This window comes from Ascaphus truei, chromosome 7 (genome assembly GCF_040206685.1).
Source record: "Ascaphus truei isolate aAscTru1 chromosome 7, aAscTru1.hap1, whole genome shotgun sequence".
In the NCBI taxonomy this organism is placed as follows: domain Eukaryota; kingdom Metazoa; phylum Chordata; class Amphibia; order Anura; family Ascaphidae; genus Ascaphus; species Ascaphus truei.
In genome coordinates, this window is record NC_134489.1 from 98265873 (window position 1) to 98277911 (window position 12039).

At 48.1% G+C, this 12039-nt stretch overlaps 1 protein-coding gene across 3 annotated transcripts in view; it reads right to left on the reverse strand.

The window, feature by feature from the left end:
- Positions 1-3141: 3141 nt before the first annotated feature.
- Positions 3142-12039, reverse strand: part of PTPRN (protein tyrosine phosphatase receptor type N) — a 92483-nt gene continuing 83585 nt past the window's right edge. For 2 of the 3 annotated variants that reach the window (XM_075609598.1, XM_075609597.1), the window contains 8 exons: positions 11745-11818; positions 10635-10712; positions 10300-10419; positions 9802-9968; positions 6132-6185; positions 5392-5456; positions 4966-5039; positions 3142-4363 (listed from right to left, as the gene is read on the reverse strand). In XM_075609598.1, the coding sequence (XP_075465713.1) occupies positions 4292-4363; positions 4966-5039; positions 5392-5456; positions 6132-6185; positions 9802-9968; positions 10300-10419; positions 10635-10712; positions 11745-11818 (704 nt within the window). In that variant the 3' untranslated portion in view covers positions 3142-4291. Of the gene's footprint in view, positions 4364-4965; positions 5040-5391; positions 5457-6131; positions 6186-9801; positions 9969-10299; positions 10420-10634; positions 10713-10742; positions 11360-11744; positions 11819-12039 lie in introns of those variants that run through there. The other variant, XM_075609599.1, reaches the window with a different exon arrangement.

A 12039-nucleotide genomic window follows, 5' to 3' on the forward strand; every position in this document is an offset into this window, starting at 1 on the left:
AGCTTTGAGCACAGCCAGGGTTAGGGTGCATACCCAGAAAACCCACCCACAGACAGCTGTTTCGACCTTGATGGGTCTCATCAGTGTGGGGTTGATTTTAACTGGGTATGCAAAAGAGGCTATGGGACAGGCTATACCATAAAGTGACACTGTGTGCTCATTTGCATGTCATTTCCCATGATCCCTTGCTGCAGTGGAAGTGCTGTATGCTGGGTGATAATGGGGAAAGGCGGGGTTGCAGACCTGCCTAAGACATGCAGATGAGCATTCAGTTGTATTTGCATATTTGCTTTCCCGGGGAAGGGTTTTTGTCACTTTTTTTACTCACCATAACTTAACTCAGTAAAATATATATATATATATATATATATATATATATATATATATATATATATATATATATATAAATATATATATATATATATATATATATATATATATATATATATATATATATATATATATATTATATATATATTGGGTTCTGGGTTTAGAGCTTGCTGGGATTGTGTGTTCAGTATGTGAGGAATGACTTAAATCCAAAAAAGTTCTGCATACATGTATGTAATTGTAATATATACGTTAGATGTGGGTCACAGAAACTTCACTCAAATGGACTTGAACGATACCAGTGTTTGCCAATATTTGGAGTCACTAAGGAATTAGTTTTTCCCCTTAAGAGAAATCATTAGATAATATTTCACAGGGTTTTTTTATTTGCCTTCCTCATACTGTAAGTGCAGATATAGGATAAGTATCTGTCATCTAAATTTAGCATAGATTGAACTTGATGGACATGTATGTTTTCAACCTCATCTACTAAGTAACTTTCTAGATCTGTTTCTGTTGCATTGTGCACCGTGGTTTTACTCTAGTACAGGCACACCCCGGTTTAAGGACACTCACTTTAAGTACACTCGCGAGTAAGGACATATCGCCCAATAGGCAAACGGGAGCTCACGCATGCGCCTGTCAGCACATCCTGAACAGCAATACCGACTCCCTACCTGTACCGAAGCTGTGCGCAAGCGGGGAGACTATAGAGCCTGTTACAAATGTATTATTTACATCAGTTATGCACGTATATGATGATTGCCGTACAGAACATGCATCGATAAGTGGGGAAAAGGTAGTGATTCAATTTAAGTAAATTTTCGCTTTACATACATGCTCCGGTCCCATTGCGTACGTTAATGCAGGGTATGCCTGTATGGCGCCACACGTAATCCCAGGTTGCTGACACGTTGTTGCCTAGCACACCTCATTTGGCGCCAGTCACGTCATTCTGTATGTTTTTCCCTCGCCTCACGCTGTGTACACTGCGGCAGAGATGGTATTTAGTAGCGCTGTCACTGTGTTTGTTTTTTATCCTGAGAAAGGTCCACAGCTGGCACCCAAACGTCCATCACACGTGTCATTCAAGTCCACGTGAGTGCTGTTTCCATGACCCACATCTGCAAACCGGAACTGCCTCGGTCAGCGGAGGATTTCAAAACCCACCACCCCATGGCACTTACACAGGCCGGCCGCCTCTTCTCTGCCGCCCTCCTCAAACGACGCCGCGGACGTCACACACTGGCTCGTTGCCATGGTAACGCAACATCATTTCACGCTGCGAATCGGGAGGAGGGCGGCAGAAAGGAGACAGCAAGTCGGCGCCCGGCACATGTAAGCGACTTCCCATCAGGCCCGAGAATGCGGCAAATGTATATGGGGGGCGGACATTTTTGCCACCTCCAAAGTGTGACACCCTAGGCCCGGGCCTAGTTGGAAATCTGCCCCTGGCCTCGGTACCAACGTGCACCCATGGCAGTATATTTATTCCTAAAGTGCGAGTGCGCCTTCGTTCTGCTGCATTGCGATATATACACATATAATAAGTGGGATCAGTGGCCTAGCTGCTCTAATTAGCTAAAGGTTCAGACATTCTACTTAAGTAAGCAGGAGACGCACAATGCAACTCAACATGAAGATTCCAATGGCACGAAAGTAAGGAAATCTATCCGAAAATACCATGCATTAAAGGAAATCAATGCTCTAAATAAAATACACACAGGATATTTGTATAACAAAAATATACATTTGTTATGCCTGTGCTTTACTATTTATAAGTTACCCAAGGCCAGATTGGCCTTGTGACGAATGATCAGTGGTGCGCAACTCCAGTCCTCAAGGGCCACCAACGGGTCAGGTTCTCAGGATATCCCTGCTTCAGCACAGGTGGTTCAATCAGTGGCTCAGTTGTTCACTGAGTCAATGATTGAGGACTGGAGTTGCCCACCTCTGCAATAGATTCATTGAATAGTATGGTATTAGAACCAGGCATAGTGTGTCGTACATATTCTGCCGATTTGTGACCTTATTCTTCCAATGAAAGTGCCCTAAACACAGACTGCTAGGGCATCAATATTCTGGTTATGTGTTACCCAGGGTTTTTTGTTGGGGGCAATTCACAGAAACTGAGTTCCACCATTTTTCCCCCCAAGAGATCAACCAGATTATAATGAATGTATTAGGAACGGCGCTGTAATACTGATAAGGATGCGCACCATCATTTTTTGGGCCCCATTTTCTTATTTAACACTAAATTAATAATTACGTTGTGTTTGCTTACGGTTCTGCCACCTATTTTGCCTACTAAAATTCCACTGGTCTTACCTTTAAACCAGAAATTCTCAACTCCAGTCCTCAAGATCAGGTTTTCAGGATCCCTGCTCCAGCACAGGTGGCTCAATCAGTGGCTGAGTCGAAGACTGCACCACCTGTGCTGAAGCAGGGATATCCTGAAAACCTGACCTGTTGGGGGGGGGGGGGGTCTTGAGGACTGGTGTTGAGAACCTCTACCTTAAACCAATCGGTTGATGCTTTTTTACTTTGTGGAACCAAAATGAGCCGTTTTAGACAAATACTACAATGTTTAGGGGAGATTTTCATTGGTCCAATGGTCAATGGAAAACATGCCACATTGTATCAGCGTGTATCAATATACTGGACCTCTACAGGCTCTGACTTGCATCTGTTATTATTGAATTCTACCCAATAGTGTTAATGACCAAGTTATGCCCATTACACACAACTCCCACCCAATGTACCCTCCCATTACCATCCCTGGTGCAAAATCCACGACAAAGAAGACATCCGTTTGCAGTTGCACAAACCCAACACAAATACTTTATTCACATCAAGATACAAAATTAAAGTCTATTATATTTCTCTAGAAATGATTCTCTTTATTTTGGCGATGACGGATGTTTATACGATGCGGTATGAACAGAACGGAAGAAGGAGAAGGCTGGGGAGGAAAGGAGCCACCTCGTCTCAAACTAGCCACCCCCGTGTGATTGCTCAAGCTTCCAGGAGAATGCAGCACCCTTAGGAGGGAGGCTGGGAGGACGATATGCAGAGTATAGAAAAGCATGGAGAGGAGGGATAACAGAGAAGGGGTGAAAAACGGGAGAGAGCAATAAAATGAAAAGGTGATAGGGTATCACGTACAGGAACTAACCCTTCTGCTCTCTCTATGAGACGTGTACAAGATCACACTCTGGTCCTTAATCATTAGAAGAGACACTGGCCACTCTGATTCTTTCACTGAAAAGTGCACAGCTGTCTTTATACTCCGTTTTATTCTGATTAATTTGAATGGAAGTGGATGCATCATTATGTCTGCATTGCTCAATTCCCACCAATTTCATTAAGAGCATCTACGATGTTACTTCAATGTACAGTAGTATGCACAGTAGTAATATGCACTATTTGTGTCTGTGTCTTACTGCATTAAGCGCTTGGATAGTGGATGCACTTGCCTTGTCAACTGTGTAAAAAATAAATAAATGAATGAATGAAAAAAAAAGCATAGTAAATCCATTCGTGTTGCATTTGTACTTCATAAGTAACACACAGCACAAAAAAAATTGTAGCAGTGTTTGTGATACCAATGTCACCTTTTTCCCCAGAGAGAGTTTAAGAGACTGTTAATCTCTTCACAGCTGAAGGGGCAACCAGCGGATTGCATAGCAATGTGTCTGGTCCCTCTAGCAGAGAAGGGGTTAAGTATAAGGAACGAGGTAGCAAGGGTTGGCATTAAAATCAGGCAGTGCTGGGGGAACCAAAGCAGGGAGAAGCAGAAGGGCATAGAGGGGTCAAGGGAGTGCACCTACAGGTCCCTGGCATGGGGAGCAGAGAGTACACGAAAATGGGTATTTGAGGACGGGTAAAGCTGCCATCCCGGTAAGGCAGATGCAATGTCACAACACCAAATGGAGCAGCGCTGTCACGGCACCTCAGCTTCTCACTGCGGTAACGCCTTGAGAATCGCGTTCACCTCCTCAGCCACTGCTGTGAGAGCGTACTCAAACTGATCCTGCAACAGGGGGAGGGAAAGGCGGAGCGTTAATAGAGGGGGGGGGGGGGGGCAGGGGCGCGTTACAAGGGAAAGAGATATACTGTATGTATATGGTGGTAGTTATAAAGAGGGAAATGTAACAGGAGAGGGAATGTGATATACGTTAGAGAAGGGAGTTACTATTAGTGGAGACAGGGAGGGGGTATATAGTATGATAATGCAGACAGCAGAGGTGTATTAGTTAAAGATCCAGGGATCCAGAGGAGAGGTGTTTAGGGCAATGATAGAGACAGACAGTGTACATGGAGAAGTGTATATAGTAATGACACACAGGAAGGGAATATGTAGGATGACAGGAAGATTATATACAGCTCAACCCTGTTATAACGCGATCCGTTACAACGCGAATCCGCTTATAACGCGATGCAAGCGTGGCTCCCAATTTTCGTATTTATGAATACTTTACAGCACGATTTTTTGTACCTTAAATACTTTATTGTACAATGCATACAATTGTACATTATTTCTAACGCGATCCGCTTATAGCGCAATGTGATTCTTTGGACCCCAAGCACAGCGTTATAAGGTGGTTGAGCTGTAGTATGATGACTGTACTATACCTTGGTCCGAACCATTCCAGGCCTCTGGTCCCGGACATGCTCCAGAGATGCAGCAATATCTATCTCCTTCACACCTACACACCGAGAATAGTATAATACAGAGAGTAAGTATAATACTGAGAATAAGTATAATACAGAGAGTAAGTATAATACATAATACCGAGAAAAAGGATAATGCCAAGAGTAAGAATAATACAGAGAGTAAGTATAATACGTAGAGTAAGTGTAATACAGAGAGTAAGGATAATGCAGAGAAAAAGGATAATGCCAAGAGTCATTTGACGCCGGAGCCAAGCACGGGGGGAGGGGAGGCGCGAGCAGGGGGTTCACAGGGAGAATCCTTTGCGCACCCCTGTGTTAGGGGATGCTGTGCTACTGAAAGATTCCATCAACCGAAGGATATACACACAGACTGCTCCTGCTCACCTTTAGCCATGCGGTTCAGTACCATATCTACAAGGATGTAGGTTCCTGTCCTTCCAGCTCCGTCACTAGAACAAAGCACAGGGCAGAACACTGATATCTCCCAAACGCTTTCTGAGTTGTTTTTTTTATTTGCAGGTATCGAGCATACGAGAGAAAGACAGAAGTGCCTGTTAGCGCTTCCAGCCGTCAGCACTCCCTCCCGTAATGGGGCACTCCACTTACCCCGAGAAATTCCTCGGGGGGGGGGGGGAGGAGGGAGAATCTCAAAACAAAAGATGTACACAGAGGCGCACCGGAAGTAAAACATAATTTATACCAATAAAAAGGACATAGTAGTCACATATCTGTAAAAACAGTGGGTCTTAGCAGTTATAGGAGGTAAAGTCCCGTTCTTTGTAAGCTCAAACACGGCAGTCGACCCCGGGCAGCCGGGTGGTTAGCGAGGTCAAAATACTGGTAATAAAATCTGTGAAAAAACAAAATATCCACCTACCAGCTGGTAGGATGCAGACAACTGAGGGACAGGACAGAGAGGGAACCTTTTATTTGGTAGAAGTTTCAAATCAACTGACCTGTGTCCCACCTTAGGCCTAAAGCCAATGGTATGCGTGGTCATTGAGACGTGAGAGACATATTAATTGACACACCTGTCTTAAATAGATTGGAGCTAGAGCCACGGGCAATTGAGGGGGAGAGAGTCACCTGCAGTGGTGGGACAAAGGTATCTGCAACCAACTTACCTGCAGTGCACGATGATGGGACAGGAGCGGCCTCGGAAAGACTTGTTCACTTTCCTGTAAAACAAGAAGAGGGCAGATAGCAACACAGGCTACAGTACGTCTTCTACAATGTGCAAGTGGACTTCCTCTTGGTTGAAATCAAGGAACGATTAAGATTAACATATACACATGCACATACAAATGAACACACAAATGCACACACACATGCACACACACATGCACACACAAATACACATACACTCTCTCCCAACACCCAACTTATTAAGAAGGATGTAGATCTTATGACAAAGAAGAACACAGCATGGTTAGAGATGGATATGGATCTTGTAGAGAAAAACAAGAAAGGTCACAGACAAGAGAAAGGCAGAGGAGAGAACAAACTGATGTAATACTGGTGCAAAAAAAAAACCATGTACTGACACGCTGATGTCATACAGTCCCCATTAACACGCTAATACACATGCACAAAGCCATTCATACACGTCTAAACACATATATCACTTGGTATACACAGATTTGCACGTACATACTCCCACATGTACACACTCCCACATGAACACACTCCCACATGTACACACTCCCACATGGACACACTCCCACATGTACACACTCCCACATGAACACACTCCCACATGTACACACTCCCACATGGACACACTCCCACATGTACATGGACACCTGTGGGGGTGTGAGACTCTGATAAAGTGACGTCCATGGGACCAGTATTTCAGTCCCTGATCTATCCCGGCTGCAGTAGCCAAAGGACGGGGTCGGTAGAGACGTACAGCCCCGCGTATTGCAGCCACATCTGCCCAGCCCCACGTATTGCAGCCACATCTGCCCAGCCCCGCGTATTGCAGCCACATCTGCCCAGCCCCGCGTATTGCAGCCACATCTGCCCAGCCCCGCGTATTGCAGCCTCATCTGCCCAGCCCCGCGTATTGCAGACACATCTGCCCAGCCCTGCATATTGCAGCCACATCTGCCCAGCCCCGCGTATTGCAGCCTCATCTGCCCAGCCCCGCGTATTGCAGCCTCATCTGCCCAGCCCCCTGTATTGCAGCCACATCTGCCCAGCCCCGCGTATTGCAGCCACACCTGCCCAGCCCCGCATATTGCAGCCTCATCTGCCCAGCCCCCTGTATTGCAGCCTCATCTGCCCAGCCCCGCGTATTGCAGCCACATCTGCCCAGCCCCACGTATTGCAGCCACATCTGCCCAGCCCCGCGTATTGCAGCCACATCTGCCCAGCCCCGCGTATTGCAGCCACATCTGCCCAGCCCCGCGTATTGCAGCCTCATCTGCCCAGCCCCGCGTATTGCAGACACATCTGCCCAGCCCTGCGTATTGCAGCCACATCTGCCCAGCCCCGCGTATTGCAGCCACACCTGCCCAGCCCCGCGTATTGCAGCCTCATCTGCCCAGCCCCCTGTATTGCAGCCTCATCTGCCCAGCCGCCTGTATTGCAGCCACATCTGCCCAGCCCCGCGTATTGCAGCCACATCTGCCCAGCCCAGCGTATTGCAGCCTCATCTGCCCAGCCCCGCGTATTGCAGCCTCATCTGCCCAGACTCGCGTATTGCAGCCTCATCTGCCCAGCCCCGCGTATTGCAGCCACATCTGCGCAGACTCGCGTATTGCAGCCTCATCTGCCCAGCCCCGCGTATTGCAGCCTCATCTGCCCAGCCCCGCGTATTGCAGCCACATCTGCCCAGCCCCGCGTATTGCAGCCACACCTGCCCAGCCCCGCGTATTGCAGCCTCATCTGCCCAGCCCCCTGTATTGCAGCCTCATCTGCCCAGCCCCCTGTATTGCAGCCTCATCTGCCCAGCCCCGCGTATTGCAGCCTCATCTGCCCAGCCCCGCGTATTGCAGCCACATCTGCCCAGCCCCGCGTATTGCAGCCTCATCTGCCCAGCCCGCGTATTGCAGCCACATCTGCGCAGACTCGCGTATTGCAGCCTCATCTGCCCAGCCCCGCGTATTGCAGCCTCATCTGCCCAGCCCCGCGTATTGCAGCCTCATCTGCCCAGCCCCGCGTATTGCAGCCACATCTGCCCAGCCCCCTGTATTGCAGCCACATCTGCGCAGCCCTGCGTATTGCAGCCACATCTGCCCAGCCCCGCGTATTGCAGCCACATCTGCGCATCCCCGCGTATTGCAGCCACATCTGCCCAACCCCGCGTATTGCAGCCACATCTGCTCAGCCCCGTGTATTGCAGCCACATCTGCTCAGCCCAGCGTATTGCAGCCTCATCTGCCCAGCCCCGCGTATTGCAGCCTCATCTGCCCAGCCCCGCGTATTGCAGCCACATCTGCCCAGCCCCGCGTATTGCAGCCACATCTGCCCAGCCCCGCGTATTGCAGCCACATCTGCTCAGCCCCGCGTATTGCAGCCTCATCTGCCCAGCCCTGCGTATTGCAGCCACATCTGCCCAGCCACGCGTATTGCAGCCTCATCTGCCCAGCCCTGCGTATTGCAGCCACATCTGCCCAGCCCCGCGTATTGCAGCCACATCTGCCCAGCCCCGCGTATTGCAGCCACATCTGCCCAGCCCCGCGTATTGCAGCCACATCTGCCCAGCCCCGCCCCGCGTATTGCAGCCACATCTGCGCAGCCCCGCGTATTGCAGCCACATCTGCCCAGCCCCGCGTATTGCAGCCACATCTGCCCAGCCCCGCGTATTGCAGCCACATCTGCCCAGCCCCGCGTATTGCAGCCACATCTGCCCTGCCCCGCGTATTGCAGCCACATCTGCCCTGCCCCGCGTATTGCAGCCTCATCTGCCCAGCCCCGCGTATTGCAGCCACATCTGCCCTGCCCCGTGTATTGCAGCCTCATCTGCCCAGCCCCGCGTATTGCAGCCTCATCTGCCCAGCCCCGCGTATTGCAGCCTCATCTGCCCAGCCCCGCGTATTGCAGCCTCATCTGCCCATGATCACTTTTGTGACTATGCAACTGAGACCAAAATTACAAGCTGCAAATCACAAAAATGACAAGGGCAGCCATGAGAGAGAAGCAGAGAGGAGGCCCCCGAGATACTCCCACTCGAGATAGGCAAACAGATACCAGCAGACACAGAAACTCTTTACACAGCCATGTCTAACGTGGCCCCCCCATTCCCTCTCACTAACCGCCCCGAACAGTTCAGTCGTGAAATCTATATCACATTTGCATTAAATATAAACTTTACAGAATGTACTCTTTGAAATGGGGCATATCTCTTCCCGAAGGTGTTTATGGCATAACACTGCTTAGTAAATATGATCCTAAATGTATTAAATCCCTGTTAATGATCTTGGGTCTTTCTCAAGACCAACTATTTGGTGCAGCTACTTTCTCCTACATACAGTGAAGCCTCAGACCCTACCACAGTTATAACTTTGTATTCTCTATTTCACGGGTCGAAATCTGAGCCACTGATTGAGCCACTTGGGCTGAAGCTGGGATATTCTTAAAACCTGACGTGTTGGGGCGTCTTGAGGACTGGAGTTGAGCCCCCCCTGCTCTATTTCATAGGCTCTTACAGTTCCCTCGTCTCTCTCCCTTGCATTTTTAATTTCTTTGCTATAGCCTTACAAAGATGGGAAGTAAAGTAAATGACTTCCCCCAAATTCTGGTAGCTTTGTGGGCTCCCGGGATTGCCCTACTGGCAGTGCCCATGCTCACCGGCGGAAGTCAAGCAGAGGGCGGGTGCTACTGGGGATGCCCTCTGCCGGCCAGCTCAGGAAGTGGAACTGGGTAAGGGTTCGAGTCTCCTGGGACTGGACGTTCTTCAGGTAAAAACTGCGCACCAGGAAATCCTCACACCAGATGTGCTCGGAGACCAGATTCACCTGTGGGGACAAGGACAGAGCACAGAGTTTAGAGGATCGAACCCAGAGGTCGAAGTGTGATAATACCCGGGTGTTTATTTTTTTTATTAAAGCTTATCCACATTAAACTAACAGATTTAACATTTGAGGTTTTTTAGATCTCTTTGGCAGCAAAATTGACCAAGTAAAGAAGACTTCCTCTCCATTGGTCTTTTTCTTTTTTTTCGGGGGGTGGGGGGATCAACCAGAGGTCCTCCAAGATCAAGTAAAACTGAAAGCAATACATTGCTGACCCATGTGGCACTGGAGGGGCTATAGAGAAGGGTATTCAGTGACAATCCCTTTGCCAGACCTCGTAGATGTGGTAGAGAGAGGATCCTTCATCTGGCCAGTAGCGGTCACACTGCTTCACTCCATCTTCCACCAGTGGAGAAAGCATCACGATCACCGTGCAGCCGTTCTCCCACACCATCTGCGGACAGACACAACGAACGGTGTCAGCACCCTCTGTGCCTCCCGCCAACATTCATCACTTCACTGAAATGATCTGAAAGGAATGAGCTCTGTATGTGTAGAGATGGACAGAAACAATCAGACATTCTATAATGAGGCAGTTCCACCAGGGACCAGAGGGAACCAGTGGGAGTCATTTAATAGGACATGTAAACGTGTTGGATTTACACTCACCTGCCAGAAGTCAGCAATGGTGTGAGACAGAGGACCCTGGGTTGCAATGTAAGCCGGCATGCGAGGATCATGTTCAATCTAATGCAGAGATACAAAGTAACAGAGAGACATAACACAAGTGGCTTAAAGATGCAGACCAAGCAATATCCTACAGGTGTGTGTTTTTTTTTTAAATAAATCAATTCTGTACTATGGGAAAATACTTGTAGCATTTTTGTTTTAAATTAAAAACAACAACTCTGAAAGACATTTTTAATGTATTCTAATGTAACAAGCATTTTTTGTTTCTATAGCAACCATTTATAAAGTCACACCCCCTTTCTCTTCTGAAACAGGATCTGGCACACCCCTTTTTGAGCCCTGCCCTCTCTCTAGCAGTGCACCAATTGTATCTAGTGACTGCCTGGTCACATGATCTTCCCCACAGAACTTTGCATCTTTGGTCCTCTTCTGCTGCACTGACAGCCATTTAGTGAACCCCCGAGACGAATCTTCGCCAATAGATCACAGGAGAACGGATCGACCGGCAACTTAGCTAATTACTGATCATTGTGTGGACTGTATTAATGCACATATTAAAGGGGAAAATACATTTAAAAAAAGAAAAATGGCAGCCTGGGTTGTTGCTTTAAGATCCATTGTTTCTCCTGCCGCAGGATGGTGACCATGTCACACAGACACCAGGAATCAGTAGATTCTCCTTCTCCAGCTGTGTACGGATTAATCTGTGTGTTCATAGGGTGAGAGGTGGATACGGCTAGACAAAGTATCAACTTTAGTAAGGTCGAGAATGTTGGACTTACTCCCTTCTATGGGTATTTAGAGCCTATACGAGGGGGGGTGGCGGGGGGGGGGGGGGGGGGGGGCAACCCAAGAGAAAGAGCCATAGAAAGATTTGGACTAAAAAATGGCAACATTAGGGAGAGATAAGGTATATCTGGCATGTATGTATTAGCTATGGGATTGGATGAGACTATATTCATACCCTCTAAATCCCAGCCTGCCCATATAGGAGGCGTGACCCACTGATACTTGGAGGAGAAACTCTTTGGCACATAATCGGTCGGCCACCTGATTTAGGACCGGTGTCTTGGCATGCGGCATACTTACAATGGGACTTGCATTGATGTAATCACTGCGGGACGTGTTGGCATCGCTCCTCAGCTTAATGCGGGCATGGTCGTCTGAAACAGCCAGACAGAGAAATGCCAAGAGAGGGCGCATGTTATACAGGAGTTGTACATCTGCCGGTCTGTCTGTTTGTGTTGATATCATTGTGTGTGTCTATCTGGAAGTGTATACTTGTAAGCTGTACCTGTATATTCCTGTGTGGGTCTGTGTCATTGTGTAAACCTGTGTTTGTATGTTAGACTCCTTGTGCAGGGTATGATAGTTTTAAATGAGT